The following is a 19,525-nucleotide window of genomic DNA, read 5'->3' as shown; positions in this document are numbered from 1 at the left end:
TTAATTATTATTGATATTATTATAACAGTAATGGAGTGCCCAATTTGTTTGTTTTCCCTTCTGTGAAGCCTTCTCTGATTGACCTCCCTACTCTCAACCAGAAGTAGCCTTTCTCTACAGAATTCTCTTACCACGTTATTTCTACCTCTCTTGTATTTATGGCATTTTATTCCACATAAATTTTATTCATTATCGTTAGTAGTAATAATTATAATAATATAGCTAGCAATTATATAGCACTTTACAAATATCACCTCACTTTATCCTCACAACAACCCATAAGATAGGTCTTGTTATTATCCCCATTTTACAGATGAGAAAACTGAGGCACAGAATGCCAGGATCCTCCAGCTAGTGAGTGTCAGAGGCAGGATTTAAGGCAAGATCTTCCTGATTCTAAGTCCAGCATTCTATCCACTGGCCACCCATATTGTCCTTAGTGCTATGCTCAGCGGTCAAGCAGAACACATTTTTGTTTTGTTTTGTTTCATTTTTCCTTCTCTTCCACATGACAACTTTTACTGTACTTGAAACAGCTTTTATACCACCTCCAAGCCTTGGCATGGGGCTTCATCATTTGACACTCAGAGTTTGTACAACATCCTTATCTTACAGAAGAGGAAACTGAAGCTCAGAGAGACTCCATGGCTGTTCCCGAGGTCACCCTGCATTCATGTGTCAGAGCTGGCACTTGAATTCGTTGTACGCAGTCTCCCCATTGGCTCCCTGCTCCCTGCTTCAGCTCCCCCTGCTAAGCAGCATCCTAATCTGACTTGGGGCACGTATTCCACAGCTGAATCTCAGCTCTTTCAGGTTGAAAGGGTCCAATTTAAGATGCAGCCATTTTCATTAGTGTAACTAGTGTTCACTTGGAAAGCTGGTTCCTTGCTTTGCATGCATGCCCATAATTCTCATTTTTTCCAGTGGGAATTATGCAAGTTCACTGAGGGATAATTAGGCACCTTAATGAGGAAATGTATAGTTTCTGTAACTGTTATTTATTAAGCTTTTATACAGTACTTTATATTTTCAAAGCACTTTGCAAGCATTAATTAGTTAATCCCCCAGCTCAGTAGGAAGGAGGTCAATAAATAGTAATGGTTATGGGAGTTACAGAGATGGGTTTTCTCAGCTGCTCCACAACCTGGGTTCAAAACAAAAAAAATTAAAAACAAAAACGAAAAACCTAGACATGGGAACAAGAGAAGGCCTTGCTGATAAACTGGTATAGATGCCATTGGATTTAAGAGCCTAAAGAAGCTTCAGAGACGGCCTCAAATCATAATTTATTTACATAATTTTATGTCTGCTCCTTGGGGTTTTTTTCCACTTTTTCTCCCAGTGTGTCTCTTAGCAGCCATTTGGAATAACCCCAAGGGAACTCATAATCTCTTTGGCTGTGACACCATCATCTGAAGCTAGAAAAAGATTGGGTAAAACAAGGGAATCGGAGCTCTTTCTAATGGCCAGCACATTCCATGTATATTGGCAACAGATTTTTCGAGACCGTTAAGTCGGTCTATGGCTTATGGAATTTATAGAAGAAAGAGACCTTGGAAATCATCTAATGTGAAGATTCCAAATCTTGTGTTTTGTTGATGAGGGACTTGAAACCCCTAAAGGGAAATAATTTGCCCGAAGTCACACAGCTAGAAAGTAGGGGAGAGAATTGGACCCCAGGACTTTTGGTTCCAGATCTAGTATCTGAATCAATCAATCAATAAACAGTTATTAAGTGTCTACTATGTGCCAGGCCCCGGGAGTTCTGAGGATACAAAAGCATTATTTTATAAATGAATGTTATTGATAGATCACAGTCACTTAAGGGTATAACAATGCCAGCCTCTAATATGGAATTGAATTCTCCCTCATGACAGTGAAAAAGTTATTTAATACCAACCAATAGAGTGAGTGTCTCTGAAACAGTCTGCATAGCTCTTCCGTGGTAGTCCCTCTCCTCTCAGAAGAAAGGTATTCTCTGGGACAGTATCTGATTTCTCAGTCACTCACATCTCTGCTCTCTTTCTTACGTCTTTATCATGTCTTTGGACTTCCCATGTCTATTTCTCTTCTGATTTTTCTTCTGCAGAGGTCTTTACTCTGCCTTGGTTCACACAAATCACAGAAACCTAAATACAGAGCTGGAAAAGCCCTATAGTCCAACAGCCTCATCTTCAAGAAGGGGAAACTGAGGCTCAGAAATACAAAGTGACTTTATAGGATCAGAGATTTAGAACTGGAAAGGACTTCGGAGGCCACAAAGCCCATTTCCTGTATTTCTCTGATGAATATGTCTTTCTGTATGGCCCCTACAGACACTTATCTATTGAGCAAAATAGCACAGAGATTATGGAAATGATGACTGATGATGATAATCAGTGGTAGGGCCTAGGTTCAAGTCTTGTCTCTAGCACATACTGACCGAAGGACCCTGGGAAATCAATTAATAGCTCAGCGTTCAGGAAGCTTTCGAAGACTGCAAATTATAAAAGTTTGCTGATTGCTTCAATGGAGGAGTTTTCTGCACTGAGAAGCCTCCCACTGATTTTACAGGAGTAAAATCGTAAGAATGAACAAAATAAAAGCAATGATGGTAAAATTGGCATTATCACCAAATCTCAGAATTATCAGGGTCCCAAGAGGCCACCTGGTTAGTTTCATTTGTACCTGAATGGGAATCTCCCTAACCAACAACATCCCTGAGAAGTGGTCATTCAATCTCTACTTCAAGAATTCCAGTGAGGCAAAAGCCACTACTCCTCAAAGCAACTGGTGCCATTATTGGGCATCTTTAATTATAGGAAAGGGTGCCGTTTCTTCTACCCCACCTGACCCCCCAAACATTGGCCTAGAGCCTGCCACCCTTCAACTTTCTGCCTAGTTTTGCTCTCTGCGATCAAGCGGAAAGTCTAATTCTTCTTGCATATTTGCATCACACTTACGCTCTACAAAACATTCTTCTCACAAAGATCTTGTTATGTCATTCAGGCAGCTCAGCTCAGAATCAGAAGACTTGGCCCCAGCTCCCACATTTTATCTACTGGTTATATAACTCTGAATGAGTCACATAACATCTCTGTGCTTCAGTTCCCCCATCTGTAAAATGAAAAGGTATGCCTGGCCCCCAAGCTCCAACTTAAAATCGACGATAATATGATCCTGTGCACTGGACCATGAAATTCCCATGCCCTTCTTCAATAAACCTAGGCTGTCACCTAATGCTGGGGGAAAAGAACATGGCTTTGATTATGTGGGAGTCATGCTTCCCATATTGTAATCAATTTTCTCATTGATAAAATGAGGATGGTAACACTTGACCTACTTTCTCACAAGGATCTTGTGAGGGCTGTCTGTGTTTACAAATTGTAACTGTGCTATATAAACGTGAGTCATTTTCATTAATATTCCCAAGATTCATTTTTTCCCATATTGTCTATATTTAGAATACATCTGTATTTAATTATAGATTTATGGGTAAAAGAAAAATAGTTTCATACCTACCAGCCAATTCTCCCCCTAACTGAACACAGCCTCTGTTTGTTTTTATTCTTTCTGAGAGAGATGGGTCATTACCCCTTCCATGGTCCACTGTCAAAACACAGAAGAGACTTGCCTTTGACCAGTTTGGATGGAACAGAGGGTACGTGGAAGGTAGTAATGGGAAATTCATAAGGGATAGTCCTGGTGTTTTGCAGAATCTGGTGCAGTGGGAGGAGGGAATCTGCCTCCTCTTGACCTTCAGCCCAAAGCAGGACATCATGAAATTGTTACAAGGAGCAAATATACGTGTGTGTGTATACATACATGCCCTTTCTAGGCAGATTATCTCTTACTTCCCTTCATCCACTCTACATTCTAACCCAAATAGCCTTCTCTCTGCTCTTCACACATGGTACTCCATCTTTCCTCTCCATGACTTTGCATTGACTGTCCCCCTGCCTAGAAGACCATCCCTCCGCCTAGAAGACCATCCCTCCTCACCCACACCTCTTGGGATCCCTTGATTCCTTCAGGGATTCATGGAGGATATAGAACTTGAAATGGACCTTAAAGGATGATAGAATTTGGCCTGGCAAAAAGAGCAGGGTAGGTCATCCCAAGGGGGGGGGGGAATGGGAATATTTGGGGGGTCCCAAGGTCCTAGATTTGGAGCTAGAAAGGAAATTAGGGGTAATCTGGGACAAACCCCCAATTTTCCAGATAGGGAAACTGATACCCAGAGAGAAGCCTAGTCTTGCACAGCTCTTCAGTGTCTGAGGCAGGATACTGAGTTGATCTGCTTGGTCATATCTAGAGAGAAGTAAGAAATAAGATGAGTGGTCTATCCCAATTTAGGGATCCTTGTACCTTCCCATGTACCTACCACAAGTATTTGTACGCAGTTAAGTGCTTAATAAATGAGGGAGTGAATGAGTGAGAAGCAATGTGGCCAAGTGGAAACAACACCATTCTTGGAAATTAGGTGGGACCTGGATTTCTGTCTCAGCCTTATCATTTAATATCCGTGTGAACTTAGATAGCTCCCTTGCCCTGTGCGAGCCTCAGTTTCCCCAGCTCACGGGACTATTGTGAGGAAAACACTACAATTCTGAAAGCTGTGAGCTGCAGCTAATTACAATGTACGATCTTCAATGCCAGGCTTAAAACTTGGACTGATTGGGCTGAGGGTAATAGGGATCCATTGAAGATTTTTGAACAAGGACATGACGTGATTCAAGTGGAGAACTAAGACAACTACGGCATAATTATTCTAACGATTGGGAATTGGGAACTTTGCTATTCCTTTAGGTCTTGCCTTTACCTCTCCACTCTCCCCTTCCAGAGTCTCCACATCCCACCCCTCCCCCTCCTACACCAGGCTCTTGTCGTATCTTCTTGTGACCTAGACGATAATAAGAGAGAAATGAAAAATAAATCAAGTGGCCTGCCTTTTTCTCCCTCATGTTGCTGCAGAATTCTGCCCAGCTGGGAGCTTCCTACTTTGTCCGGTCTTCTTTCCGGAGGGCTTAGGCAATGAGATTTTCATGGTGTCTCCTGGAAAGCTGCCCTGTAGTCTGATACTTCTCAGACAGGAATCTGTTTCATTTTTTGTTTTCTTATCATCCCGGGAGAAGTAGCCCCAAGATTCCCCTAAATACAGCCCGGTGCCTGGCACATAGTAGGTGCTGATTGATTCCTTTTTCCCCTAATACCATCAGCATATTTCTGCCATTTGGCATTTTTACAGCCACTAATGTATGCAAAGCACTTCACATATATATCATTAGAACCTCAAACATCTCTGTAGGATTACCGGCATTATAGTTCCCAGATTACATGTGAGGAAACTGAAAGTCAGAAGGCTTAAATGGCTTGGCCTGATTCACATATCTGTTAAGGGTCAGAAGTGGGATTTGAATGTAGGTGTTCTTTGGACCAGATTTGGGACCCTGTCCACTATGCAGTCTGTGTTTGCCTCTTCCATGAAAAGGAACCTGGCTAAATTGGCTGGATAATTCTTCCTTTGCATTTTTGTGTCTAACCTGCCAGCCACTTTCTAGTGTACCTTGGGCAGGCCCCCCAACCTTCTCTTACCTGGACCAGAATCCCATTCAGTTTGGCCATCTAACCTGCTTCCACTGGGCTTGACTAATTGAGACATGAATGTCCTTCCAAGGAATGGCATGACCAGCTGACCTCCTGATGTTCTTTCTAGAGCTTTAATACAAATTATAAACCAGTCACAACTGCTCTTCGCTTGTCAGCGCCTCCTTCTTTAAATACTAGTAGAAGAGGCACTGAACTAGGAGATCCCAGGTTAATTGCCACCTCCTGCCATTAATTTGCTGTGTGGCCTTGGCAAAGAACTTGACCTCTCTGGGCAATGTTTCCTTGTCTTTGGTCTTGATGTTCTCCAAGCTAGCTCTAAATCTTAGGGTCCTGTGATTTAATCATTGACAGGTCCTTCCTCTGCCTAGGACTCCTGACTGTACCACTTACTAACTCTATGATCTGGGACAAATAACTTTACCTCTCTAGCTTCCATTTCCTTAGAATACTTTCAATCCCTAACTCACAGGTTGGTTGTGAAAACAAACAAACAAAACCTAATTTATATTAGATTTTATTTCTTTTTATTGGGGGGGGTTAGCTTGTGGTAGAATAGAAAGACCACTGGCAAGCCATTTGACCTCCATCTTCCTCAGTTTCTTCAACTGTAAAATGAGGACATAACATCACCTACCTTGCAAATGAGACAACATCTGTGACCCTCGCCTCCTGACTATTCCATGAACAAGCCCCTCCATCTCTTGGCTCTGGGCATCCTCCTACATCCAGGCATCCTCCGTGCCTGGAATGCTCTCTGTCCTCCACTCTGACTACTGACCTCTCTGGCATTCTTTAAGTCCTGACTAAAATCCCATCTGTTACTGGAAAACTTCTTTAATTCTAGTAACTTCCCTCTTTTGATTATTTCCAGTTTATCCTGTATATAGCTTGCTGTGTGTGTGTGTGGGTGTGTGGGTATGTGTGTGTGTATGTATGTGTGTATATATTGCGTGATTTCTCTCCAATTGGATTGCAAGCTCCAAGGCAGGGACTGTCTTTTTCTTTTATTATCCGCAACACAGTGTCTGCTGCATAGTAGGTGTTTAATAGATAAATGATTCTTATTCCCTCCTTCCCTATGAATGGATCTGTGGTTTGATCAAAGAATTTCCAATGTCGAAATCTCCTTCCCTGCCACAGGTCAGCAAGGACATCTGTCATGTAATTTACAGTTTTAGCAGATTTCCTGGGGCAATGTGAGATTAAATTATTTGTCTAGGACCGCAGAGTTGGTGTTGCCAGAGACAGGACTGAACCTAGGTCATCTTGACTCTAAGGCCAACCCTCTATCTATGATACCATGCTCTCCTATCTCATAAATGTGATATAGATAGAAAATATATTACAATACCATATAAATGGCTAAGTTAATCCATGAACCTGTGACCCTCACAATGTGGCCCTAGCACCCTTTTAATAAGGGAGATTTGTGGAGGAGAGTGAGAAGAAGAGAAGGAGAGAGAGAGAGAGAGAGAGAGAGAGAGAGAGAGAGAGAGAGAGAGAGAGAGAGAGAGAGAGAGAGAGGAATCATAACCTTACACAAAATGATTTTTTTAGAACTCATTCTTCAAGGGCAGAGACAGGCAGATTACAATTCCATTTGAGAGCTGAATTCTCCCCAAGTATGGCGTCCCTGGGCATGTAAGCAAACAATGTAAGCAGGGAAGGAATGGACAGAGAGAGGGAGCAAAGAAGAGACTGGGTTTTTTTTATAAAAACTGGACTGTCTTCATTTTTTTTTATCATTTTGGAGACCTGGATCACTCCAAACACATGCAATTCTCTAGTCCTACAGCACTGGAACAGTCTTGTGGAAAAAGTGCTAGATTTGGAGTCAGAGGATCAGGGTTGAAATCCTAATTCCACAGTTTATCCTGTTTGAAATCGAATAAGTCACTAAATTTCTCTGGGACTCAGTCGCCTCATCTGAAAAAAGGAAGCTGATGCTAACTAACTAAGTAAGTAGCGCTAACACCAAAGTGACAGCTCGGTTCCGCAGTAGAGAGAAGGCGAGGACTGGCATCAGGAAGACCTGAGTTCAAATCCCCCCTCAGACACTTATTGGCTGTGTGACCTTGAGCTAGTCATCTAACCCCTCTCTGCCTCAGTTACTTCATCTTTCAGTGGAAAGAAAAACGGCACCTACCTCACAGGACTGTTGTGAGGATCAAATTCCATAGCTGAAGCTTATTCAGAAGACTGAAACCAGGGAGATTATTCTTGAACATTGGAGTTTGAGAAGAGACTGGCCCATTTGCCACATTCAGGGAGTCCATTTGGAAATCTCTGTCCTGTGTTAGTTGAATTCCATTTGGATATCAGGATGGTACCACAGAACATCAGGCACAGAGTCAAGAAGGCATGAGTTCAAATCCAGCCTCAGACACTTACTACCTTTGTGACCTTGGGCAAGTCATTTAACTTCTGTTTGCCTCAGTTTCCTCATCTGTAAAGTGGGGATAATAGCACCTACCTACCAGGGTTGTTGTGAGGCTCAAATGAGATAATTTTACAGTGCCAGGCACAGAGTATGCACTTTAGAAATGTTAGCTATTATTATTATTATTATTATTATTACTTAATCTCTGTTTGCCTCAGTTTCCTCATCTGTAACATGGGAATAATAATAGCACTTATCTCCCAGAGTTGTTGTGAGGATCAAATGAAATAATAATTGTGAAGTGCTTGGCATAGTGCCTGACATATAGTAAATACTGTATAAATGGTGGTGGTTGTTCATGTTGTTGTTGCTAATTATTTTTGCTTTCTGGGTGCCATGTTTGAGAAAGGATATTGATGGTCCAAAAAGTAAACAGAGAGAGTCAAGAATGCTGAGGGCTCTATGAGTTTTGGCTATAGGAACTGGAGTTAGCCTAGAGAAGAAAAGACAGTAGGTGGGTGAATAGAATGAGATGTAATAGCTGCCTTCATATCTTAGGGAAAAGAATCTAACTTGTTTTTTCTTGGCCTCAGACCAGGACCAGGAATACCAGGTGAAAATGGCCAAGCGGCAAATGCTGGATCAGTATAAGGAACAATCTCCTGAAAACTAGAACAGTCCAAAAGTGGGATAGGTTGCTTCTAATAAGAGGGGAGAGGTGAAGGTTGAAGGAGAATAAGAAAGATTTGGAACAATCACTGGGCAAAGAGCGTTAGGGACTTGGTGTTTGATGAGTAAGAAGGATGGCTGAGCGGCAGTCAGGGCCCAGCAGGAATCAAATGTCTGGAATTTGCTGCAGACCCAAGTCGTTAAATTGTATGGCTTCTTTCCCCCAGCAGTGGGAGTAGGAGCAGAGGAAGCAATGGTGAGAAATTGCCAGTATTGTGGAGAAGTGAGACGGTTGTGACAAAGGTCAACAGGGAGAAAGATTCTAGGCTGTTCGAGGCATTGAGGCATTGCATCAAGAATGCTAGATTTGGCTTCAGAAGACCAGCATTTACATCCTTGCTTTATAGTTAATTATGTGACCTTGGACCAGGCATCTGTCACCACCCCCCCACTGGGCCTCAGTTTCCTCATCAGTAAAATGAGAAGGTTGGATCAGGTATCCTCAAAGGTTCCTTCCAGTCCCAAATCTGTGATGTTTTGAGCACATTTGAATGGACAGATGATGGACTCCGGGTGGGGAGTTGGCACAAGAAGCCAGAAAAGGGTTACTTGATGAGAATAGGGAAGGATAGAAGGATTAATGGTCATGATCAAATTAAAAAGCAACTTCAGCAGGAGTAGGTGAGGGTATTCAAGGTCAAATAAATGCACAAGCAAAAGAAAAAAGTGAGGTGGGGAGCCAAGTAGATGTGCACAACATATGTTTGGGAATCAAAAAGGAAACCGATTTGGCTGAAGTCGGCAGAATTGTAAGGCAGAAGTGGCTGGAGGGTTACATGCGGCTCCCAACCCACCAGTGTGGCCTGAGCCAGATTAAAATGTAATTGGGACATATTTAACAAAATCAATAAAAATACAATAAAAAATCATTCATATGAATATGCAGTTTTCTAAGTTAAAATGCAGTCCCAGGGATCCTTCTGTAGTTCGGTGGCCCTGTTTCTATTTGACATCAGTGGCATAAGGGGCTCACAAAGAAAGAGTGATTGCAAACTCCCACTTGTGATTAAGTTATAGAAACCTTCCGGTCATATCAACACTGAAGACCCAGCAGAATCAATAACAGGATCATAGATTAGAACTGCGAGGGCCTTCTTAGTCCAAATGCCTCATTCTATAGATAAAGAAATTAAGAGGCCCAAATGTCCAAATTCCCCCAGGTAAAAAAATTACTGAGCCAACATTTGAACCCAGATCCTTCTGAATTCGAATCTGACACAAACTTGGTTGAGAGACCGTAATTAAGAGACTGCAGGAGCTGAGATCTTAGAGATGGAGGAGGTCTAACTTGAACTCCATATTGAAGGATAGACAGAATTTGGATAGAAGGAGAAAAGAAGTGACATCATTCTCGGTAGGGGGTATGAGATAAGCCAACAAAGAGAAGGAGGGAAGTAGAATAAATAATCCAAGGATAATATATAAATTAACTTGAAGTTGTGTAGGAAACTAGTGAGAGAAGATTTGAAAGGTACTTTGAGGCAAGAATCTTTTTTTTTATTTTATTAATTTATTTTGATTTATCAACAATCACTTCCATATGCTTTTGAGTTGAAAATTTTTCTCCCTCTTCCTCCCCACCACCTCCCGCAAGATGGCACACAATCTGATATAGGCTTTACATTTGCATTCCTATTAAACATATTTTCACATTAATGAAGTTGTAAGTAAAAATTAAAACCAATAGGATGAACCATCAGAAAGATGAAACAAAACTCAACAGAAGGTAATAATAAATGATAGTGATTCGACTTCCATAGTTCTTTCTTTGGATGTGGACAGCATTTTCCATCCCAAGGCCTCTGGAGATGTCAGATCCTTGTAATGCTGAGAAGGGTTCAGTTTAACATATTAGTCACTGGCTGTTATTGTGTACAAAGTCCTCTGGGTTCTGCTCACTTCACTCAGCATCAGACCATACAAGTCTTTCCAGGTTTTTCTGAAGTCAGCCTGTTCATCATTTCTTATAGCACAATAGTATTCCATTACATTCATATACCACAACTTGCTCAGCCATTCCCCAATGGATGGGCATCCTCTCAATTTCCAATTCTTTGCCACCACACAAAGAGCTGCTATGTATATTTTTGTACATGTGGGTCCTTTTCCCATTTGTTTGATCTCTTTGGGATATAGCCCTAGAAGTGCTGTTGCTAGATCAAAGGGTATGCACATTTTTGTAGCCCTTTGGGCGTAGTTCCAAATTGTTCTCCAAAATGGTTGGATCATTTCACAACTCCACCAACGATGTATTAGCGTTCCAATTTTCCCACATCCTCTCCAACATTTATCATGTTCCTATTTTGTCATGTTGGCCAATCTGATAGGTGTGATGTGGTACTGTTGAGGCAAGAATCTAAAGAGCCTTGAATGTCAAAATAATGATGCTGGGCTTCTTCAGCTAGCTGGGGCAAGGAAGGCTTACCATGAAAGTTTTCCAAGCAAGAAAGGAACAAAGTAAAAGAGGTATTTTAGGAAGATGAATCTGATGTCAAGTGCAGAATGGATTGAGACTGTTTAGGAGGACCATCAGAGTAGGTTACATGAATCGTAAGGAGACTCTTACTTCTGTGGGCCTCAGTTTCCCCATCTGTAAAAGGAACTGATTGCACTAGGCACGTGCTATCTCTAATCTAATCAATAACACCCATGGTGTCTCCTCTGCTTAGTCAGCACCTATCACTTGGTTGGTAATTGCCTAGCCCTGACATCAACTCTCAGCTCAGCCTCCTGAGGCATCTGGATCTGGTATTGACCTCTGTAGCACCTACTCTTCCAAACTGACAATCCTATTCCTTTTTTGGGGGGAGGGGGGATTAGAGATCCCTCCCTGCATCACAATGGAAGCTCCTATCCAAACTAGTGAGGATTCATTTTAGAGGAAGATTTAATGAAACCCTCTTATGGGTATTTTACTGGAATTCATTTCCATGAATCTGTTGAAAATGAATTATATCACTGCATTTCTCTGGTGAGCTAGCTCTGCCACTATGCTCCCTCCCTCCTCAAAAAGGCAATTAATCCATGAACAAGGCACTTCAACATAGTGTTTTACTTAAACAATTCTTTCACCCATCCCCCAACTCCTTGCTTCACTAGAGGTTCCATTCCTTTCATAAATGGGCATGGGCAGTTTTACCACAGAGCAGTGAGACTGGTTTGTGTAAGGAATTTATAAGGAGAATGCTAAATATCAGCTAGAACTTCAGTAATACATGTAGTGTTCTAACCTAGATGAAGGCAGGTAAGGGTCAGTGAGCCTTTGGCCAGTTTGGATGGAACGGAGGGTACGTGGAAGGTAGTAATGGGAAGTATAAGGTAGGGCAGCACTAGGTTGTCGAGAGCTTTGAATCCAAGCAGAGGAGCGTAAGAGTTACGCGGAGGCTTTAGGAAGCCACCAGATACTTCTGAGCAGGTTTTTCCTGTGCAAAACAATAACAACAACAATAACATTTGCTCCACTGTAGGTTTCTTCTTCTGTGTTTTTTATCCAAACCCTTTGCAGTCTGGCAAGCACCGGAAACAGGGGCATCAAGAGTGTTAGAGAGTGTGAAAACCGCTCTAGAACCACCATGCTCTCAGGAGTGCTAGCTCGGCCAATAGTGTTTCAAAGTAGGAAGGGCGCCAGACTTGGAGTCAGGAAGAGGAGTTGAAATTCTGCCTCAGGCATGTCACAGCTCCATGACCCTGGGCAAATCATTCGACCCCTTTGAACCTCAGTTTCTTCATCTAGAAACGGGGACAATAATAGCGCCTACCTCACAGGGTTCTTTTGTGAGTGTTGAGTCGACTTTACAGTGTTTCATACATCTTAAAGCACTACATAAACGCTATTATTACTATTACTATCATTCTGTAGGAGACACTAAGCAAATGCTTGCTGAGTGACTGACTGTTAACACTGGGGTAGTAATACTGAGGACCGGCCACCTCCCAGGTACGTTTTGAGAAAAGCCCATCACAAAGGTTAAAGCAATGTATAGTTAGCAAGGTGCCTAACATACCATTGGTGCTTAATAAATGCCTGTCTACTTGTTGGCTTGATGGATATACCAGCTTGAGGTGTTGTCAGCCTAACTCCTGTTCATTCTTGTGCTTCTCTCTTCCACACTCTCTTCCAGGGGTGATCTTGTTGCTTCTGGATAAGCTGCGAAAGATGAAGTGGGAGCAGATGTGGAGGCTGACGGCAGAGAGGGAGCTGATGAGCATGCTTTCAACCTCATTGGCTGACCAGGTGAGAGTAGACCCATTACTTGCAAGGAACACTGAGGACATTCCAATGTTTTGCTTTGAAGACTGAGTTCTCAGAGGCTAGAATTGGAAGGTATGTGTGGTGCATTATGAAGACTAGGGCACCAAATCTGGAGTCAAAGGACCTCAGTTAGAATCCCTTCTCCGCCACATGTGACCATGTGACCTGGAGCATAACACTTAGCCACTCTCAGACTCAGTTTCTATATCTGTGAAATGAAGGAGTTGGACTGAAATCCTGGGATTCTAGAGCTAGAAGCAACCTCAGGAGCCACCACATCAACACCCCTCATGTTACACAACAGAAAAGTGAGACAAAGGGAGGTGAAGTGATTTACCCAGGAATTACACATTACAGCCTCATCATCTTTTTTTTTTAATTCTATGACCATTTAGGTCTTTTTCCTTTTAAATATTTTTCAATCACATTTAAAAAAAAATTTAACATTTTTTTTTACAATTTACAAAATGCTGACAAAACTTGAACAATTTTAATTTATTTTTTTAAATTTTAATTTCTAAATTATCTTTGTAATCCAGCCTCAGACACGTACTAGCTAGCTGTGTGACCCTGGGCAAGTCACTTAACCCCATTGCCTCCAAAATAAAAAAAATAATAAATTATCTTTATTCCTTCCCCATTGAGAAAGCACTCAATTTGGTATAGGTTATGCATGTGCAGTCAGGCAAAACATATTTCCATATTAGTCATGTAGTGAAAGAAAACACAGACAAAAAAACCCAAGAAGAAAAGAAAGTTTTTTTTTTAAATGTATGCTTTAATCTGCATGACCATTTAGGTCTTTGCCTGAGATCCTCCAAGGGATATTCCTGAGAGTTTCTTCTTGCCATCCCCTTGGTTTTGATTATCTAGGGATCTTGGACCAGATACAACTGGTATTAGACTTAAGTTGTTGGGCCCCAGAGAGCAGAACATTGGGAAATTAATGGGAATGGCATAGAGCCCAAGTTTAGTTTAGTATTAAGAGATCTGAATAATCAGTGCTGTCCCCAACTGGAATAGGCTGGCTGGGACACTGGGGAGGTTCCCTCTCTTTGGAGGTCTCTAAGCAGAAACTATGGGAGTATTGGGCAGTATGTTAAAGAAAGTGCTGTTTTGGGGTGTGGATTGGATTGATGGATGCTTAGCTGGCTTCCGACTCTGAAACCACCTGGAATGACCAAGATCACAGCCCCATTCCACCTTAGCAAGTGGTCTCACTGAGGTACTGTAGTTGGAGAAACTCATCTCTTGGTGGATGGCAATGAGTCTCTCTGACCTTAGCGAAAAGGGTGCCCAGCCACCAGGTGCCCACATCTACTGCTGGATCCATGCCCAAACATTGAATTTCTCTTGTTCTATGTTTCTTTGTCTATAAATGAGGGGGTAGAAATACATGGCCTCCAGCTCTAGATCTATAAACTTTATGAAATGCTCATTTGTTGATATTTATAAGTTTGTAATAATAGAATAAATGTATATGTTAAAATCAAATTGGGGGGAAGATTGATAAATCATTCATAGTCACCATATTTTATTGAATCCCGATGACTTGACTTTGTCTTGGAAATCCAGCAGTTTGGACCTTCAGGTTAGAAATGGAAAGTTTCTTCATCTATCTAAGACTCTGGAGGCATGTCATTCACCTTCTGGTGCTGCCTGTTAGGAATTATTTAATGAGCTTGGCCCTATGCTTGTGTCTCAGGAAAAAGCCCCAAAGGGTTAAAACTTTCCTTGATATTTCTGAACTCAATCTCTAAATGGGAGATGTGCGCTCCCAGCTCCCTGTCCTTGTGGAATCCTTGGCATATTTATCACAAAACTCCCAGAAAGCCCCAGGAATTGCTGCAGAGACTACTTCTGCAGTTTGTCAGAGCAGTTGGGTAAGGGGCCCAACTTTTTATAATGCGATGTCTTCAGTGCACTAGGTTCTCCGTGTGAAGCCCATCCAATAGCCCAAAGAGGGGAAAGGAGGTATGTGATACTTTGCCTCATATAAAGAGAGGCTCAAAGAGAGCCTTTTTCCCTAATCAGTTCAAAAAAAAATACATTCCTTGTATGCTTCAAGACTCCTTTGAATCATTCATATCTCTTCAGTGAATCAATCAGCAATCATTTACTTAATGCCTACCATGTGCCAGGCACTGTGTTAAGTGCTGGGAATACAAAAACAAAGAACAAATACTCCCTGTTCTCAGGGAGCTTAAATAGTGACAGGGGATACGAGAAGTCTATACACAATTATATACAGAATAGGAATTTTTCAGGCCCATTTCCCAAGATGAAAGGGGAGCTCAGTAACCTATTAAGGCCACTTTTTCTTCATTTAGCACTATTCTATTCCTGGTTCTCAGATTTTCTCATGAGGACAGAGGCTCAGAATTAGACCATTTTAGAGATCTAGCCTGTGGCTGCCTCAGAAAGGTTTTATCATTATCATTATGATCTTGACCTGATGTTGGAAGACTGACCCCCAACCAATGGGTCTGTATGGAGATCAGCTGTAGTTTATAAGATATCAGTGTGTCTCTCTCCCATACACACCTTGGGCATCACACACTGACTTGGGTCAGCTTCCCAGGGGTTAATGTACCAGAGGAGGGACATAGAAACAAACCCAAAGATATGTCCACAGGGAAATACCTCAATGCAACCAAACTCTTCCTTAAACCCTCGAAATTCATCAAAGGCCAAGATGCATTCTTGACAAGGCTTCAAAAAAAAAAAAAAACAGAAGCAAAACTCTGCTTCTCTTCTTCCCTAAACTCACCACTATATTTTATTCCTTTGTAGCTCAGCTGGAGCCCATTAGAAGCTGCTCCATATAACAGGCTGACAGACTTACATCTCCCTGCTTCCACTGTCTCTCTGCTAATGCTGTTCCGGAAACTAGCAAGAGAAGTGAGAGGGAATATAGCATAGTGGAGACAGCACTGTACTCTGACTCAAGTAGATCAGTCTTCAGGGCTACCCCAGACATTCACTGGGCCAGCCATTAAACCTCTCTGCCTCAGTTTCTTCATTTGTAAAATGAAGGGGCTGAACTAAATGAAACTGAGGTCCCTTCTAACTCTAAAACTATGAGCCTGTGAAGTCCCTTATGTCTAAATTATAAGCTCTTTGATGACTAAGACTATTCTTTTTGCCTTTCTTTATATCCTCAGCATAAAACACAATGCCTCACACATAGTAGGTCCTTAATATTGACTCAATATTGACTCAGTTTCCTCATCTATAAAATGAGAGGGTTGAACTAGATGAATCTTAGGTCTCATTCAATTCAAAATTGATGATCCTGATTTGACCCCTCTAGACCTCAGTTATCTGATCTGTGAGAAATGAGTACTGGAGATGGTGGCCTGTACTGTCCCTTTTAGTTCTAAATCTGTGACCCAAAGTCTGTTCTGGTGACACACGGTGATGAGGTGGCTGAAATCATGGCCATTGACTAACTGTTGGCCTCATTGTGTCTCCTAGGATATTTTCAATGCTGTCATCAAGCAGAATCCATTTCTCGTATACCAGCTCCCCTGCTTCTGGAACGTCCAGCTGTCTGACCACACTCGCTCTGAGCAGTGTTATCGGGATGTGTCTGACTTAAAGGTAGGGTGACCATGGACCATGAACCGTGCAATGGCAATTGCTCCTTCTTGTCCTCCTCCAACATTTCTGTACAGGGAGAATGGAATATTCTCTAACGATAAGACAAAGGAAGATAGGGGAAGGCATTCAGTGGGCATGAGCGCACACACATCTCTGTGTAGCTGTAAGAGAGAGAAATCTGCTTTTCTTGCACTTTTTTTCTTTGTCATTCGGGAAACTTGAGACCTTTTACCATCCCATTCTAGCTCTTGAGAGCTAGGACAGCAAGGCCTTCTTTCCAACAATGCTTCTTGCTGTTTCTGCTCACAGGTCTGCCAAGTACCTTCTTATTCTCCTCCTTGAGTCCTCTAGAAAGGAGATGAACACACACACACACACACACACACACACACAGAGAGAGAAACCTGCTACTTACTGAGGAAGAACACTATTGCAAAGGACTCACATAACAGGAACATGGAGATCAGATGATGGATAGATAGATTAGTACGTAGATGATGGATAGATAGATTAGTACATAGATGATGGATAGATAGATTAGTACATAGATGATGGATAGATAGATACAGATGAATGAGACAGATAGGTAGATATCTAGATAGATACAACTACAGACTGGCAGGATTCAAACTCAGTTATTTCTAATTCTAACTCCAGATAGATAGGTTGATGGCGGGGGTGGGAGGGAGGAGGAAGCAGGATGGTAGGGACAGAGAGAGAGGAGGGAGAAGGGATGGGGGGAGAGAGAGAGAGAGATGAGAACATATTAATCATTCCCAATCTACCAGGCACTATACTAAATGCTGGTAATTAAAAAAAAACAACTAGCAAGCCAATCTGTATTTGTAACCATCAAAGGAGATTCACTCAGTCAGTCTATAATTAAATCACCCTTCACATTCCAATATGATACAATGAAAAGAGTACTGGACAGAAATTCATAATACTTGAGTTCGAAACCCCCTCTACCAGTGTGTGACCTTGGTCAAGTCACTACCTCTCTGGTCTTTAGTTTTCTTACCTGTCAATGAAAGCTTGGGACTAGGTGAACTCTGAAGTCCCTTTCAACTCTTACTTCTATGACCTATGACCCACTGATCTGTTATGTAATTTTAGAGCTAGGAGAAAGACCATCTAGTCAAACCTCCCAATTTGACAGGTGGAAAAACAGAGGCCAGGGAAAGTTAAGTCACTTCACCAAGGTCACTAAGATAGCAAATGGAAGAATAGGATTCAAACCTAGGGTCCTCCAACTCCACATTCAGTGCTCTCTTTCCCTGTACTACCATGTCTCCCTAATGTCTCATGAATGCCCTTAGGCTGGGGAACTGAATGGCTCACCCCTAAACCTCACAAAATATCAGATTTTGCTACTCCCCCACTTCCTATCAAGGGTTCAGAGCTTTTGGGAAAGTACCCAAGAGGGCCCCGGCAGACAAAATTCATTAGCTTTAGCAATTAAGTGAGAAAATGAGGAGAGGGAAAAGGAAGATGTGAAAAGGGCATATTATATTTCCTGGTATCAAGGCCTCTGGGGTCTTATTGCCATGGGCCTTATGATGATTTTTAACTCCTACATCACAATGTTTAATAAAAACCCTGTGATTATGTCAACACCCCTGGCCTACTGATTGTACACAAATGGATTGACAGAAATCTCGCCAAAGTGACCCAAACTAAAGGAGCCAGGGGTGCCTGATTCATATCTAGGCTCTGGGAAGGAAAGGGTGGCATACCAGGATACCAACGAGGGGTCTGCTGGTAAATGTTTAACAACCAGCTCTCCTAAAAGACAGGCCACACTTGTACATTTAATTGGCATAATTGACATTTTCTCCATCACTTTCTTAAGTTTAAACAATCAACAAAAAACCCTGATTTGTTATGTTTGCTGATTTGTGAGGTACAAATGCTCACACTGCAAATTTAATAATCAAGCAATTGCCAGCTTAAGCTGGCTCCATCATAGCTTTGACTGGAACCTAACTAAGGATGAGTGGAAAGAAATAAGAAATTTTAGAAACAGACATAAAGAAAATTTGGCATTTTAAGTCTTAGAAATGGAAAGTTAAAAGGCTTGGTGGCATCATCTCATCTCATAAGAACTAGAAGAAAGAATTCTGGATTTTGGAGTCAGAGGTCTTGAATTCAAATCCCACATCTGCTCCTGACTAAATTCTATGTACCTTCCCCCTCTCTAGACCTCTATTCCCTACTCTATGAAATGAGAGGTTGGACTAAGTAAGCTCTTCTTTTTTTCTTTTTTTAGTTTATTATTTTTATTTTTCAAGTAACAAGTTTTTTCATCTGTTCCTTCCACTATCCCCACCTTTTCCACTCAACAAATTTTTAAAAACAAACCCAAGCTTAATGCAAAGATGTTTAATTGGGCAAAACAAATTCCCGTATTAGTCATCTCCAATAGTAGATGGCTCTTTCTGCTTCTTAAGCTCATCTTCCTTCTCATGATTTAGCATTGCATTGATCAGAGGTCAGCAATCTTTTAAAGCTGTTTGTTTGTGTGTGTGTGTGTGTGTGTGTGTGTGTGTGTGTGTGTGTGTTTGTTTTACAGTGTGTGTCTGTGTCTATATCTGGGTAATGTGGCCATCATTGTTTTAGTTGCTCTCTTGGCTCTGCTCAGTCTGCTCTTCATTAGTTCATAGAGGTCTTCTAGTTTCCTCTGAGATTGGTAACTGCTTAGGCACTTTCCCACTCCAGATCCATGATCTTGTAAATCTTATCTTATTTTTAAGCAGGGCCCTAGATCATGCAAATGACTACAAAACTTACTTGAAAAATTCTTTTCACTGGGGTTCTTACTAAGGCAAGAAAACAGTAGCAGGGAGGTTTAGAAAAGCATTCAAAAGAACAGGAGACATTTTATCAAAAGAGAAGAACTGGCAGAACATGATAGCTTTCTCTGAGTATACTAAGGGCTGCCACATGAAGAAGGAAGTTAGCTCATGTCCTTT

The 19,525-nt window shown here is 41.7% G+C and overlaps 1 protein-coding gene across 4 annotated transcripts in view; it reads left to right on the top strand.

Moving 5' to 3' along the window:
- The window catches only part of LARGE1 (LARGE xylosyl- and glucuronyltransferase 1), a 602,000-nt gene that overhangs the window by 491,163 nt on the left and 91,312 nt on the right, over nucleotides 1-19,525 (top strand). For all 4 annotated transcript variants that reach the window (XM_078147082.1, XM_078147080.1, XM_020982455.2 and 1 more), the window contains 2 exons: nucleotides 12,820-12,932; nucleotides 16,428-16,553. In XM_078147082.1, coding sequence (XP_078003208.1) covers nucleotides 12,820-12,932; nucleotides 16,428-16,553 — 239 coding nt within the window. The remainder of the gene's footprint in view (nucleotides 1-12,819; nucleotides 12,933-16,427; nucleotides 16,554-19,525) is intronic.

This window comes from Phascolarctos cinereus, unplaced genomic scaffold (genome assembly GCF_003287225.1).
Source record: "Phascolarctos cinereus isolate Bilbo 61053 unplaced genomic scaffold, phaCin_HiC Scaffold_1;HRSCAF=81, whole genome shotgun sequence".
Lineage (NCBI taxonomy): Eukaryota > Metazoa > Chordata > Mammalia > Diprotodontia > Phascolarctidae > Phascolarctos > Phascolarctos cinereus.
This window is presented reverse-complemented; position numbering and strand designations above follow the sequence as displayed.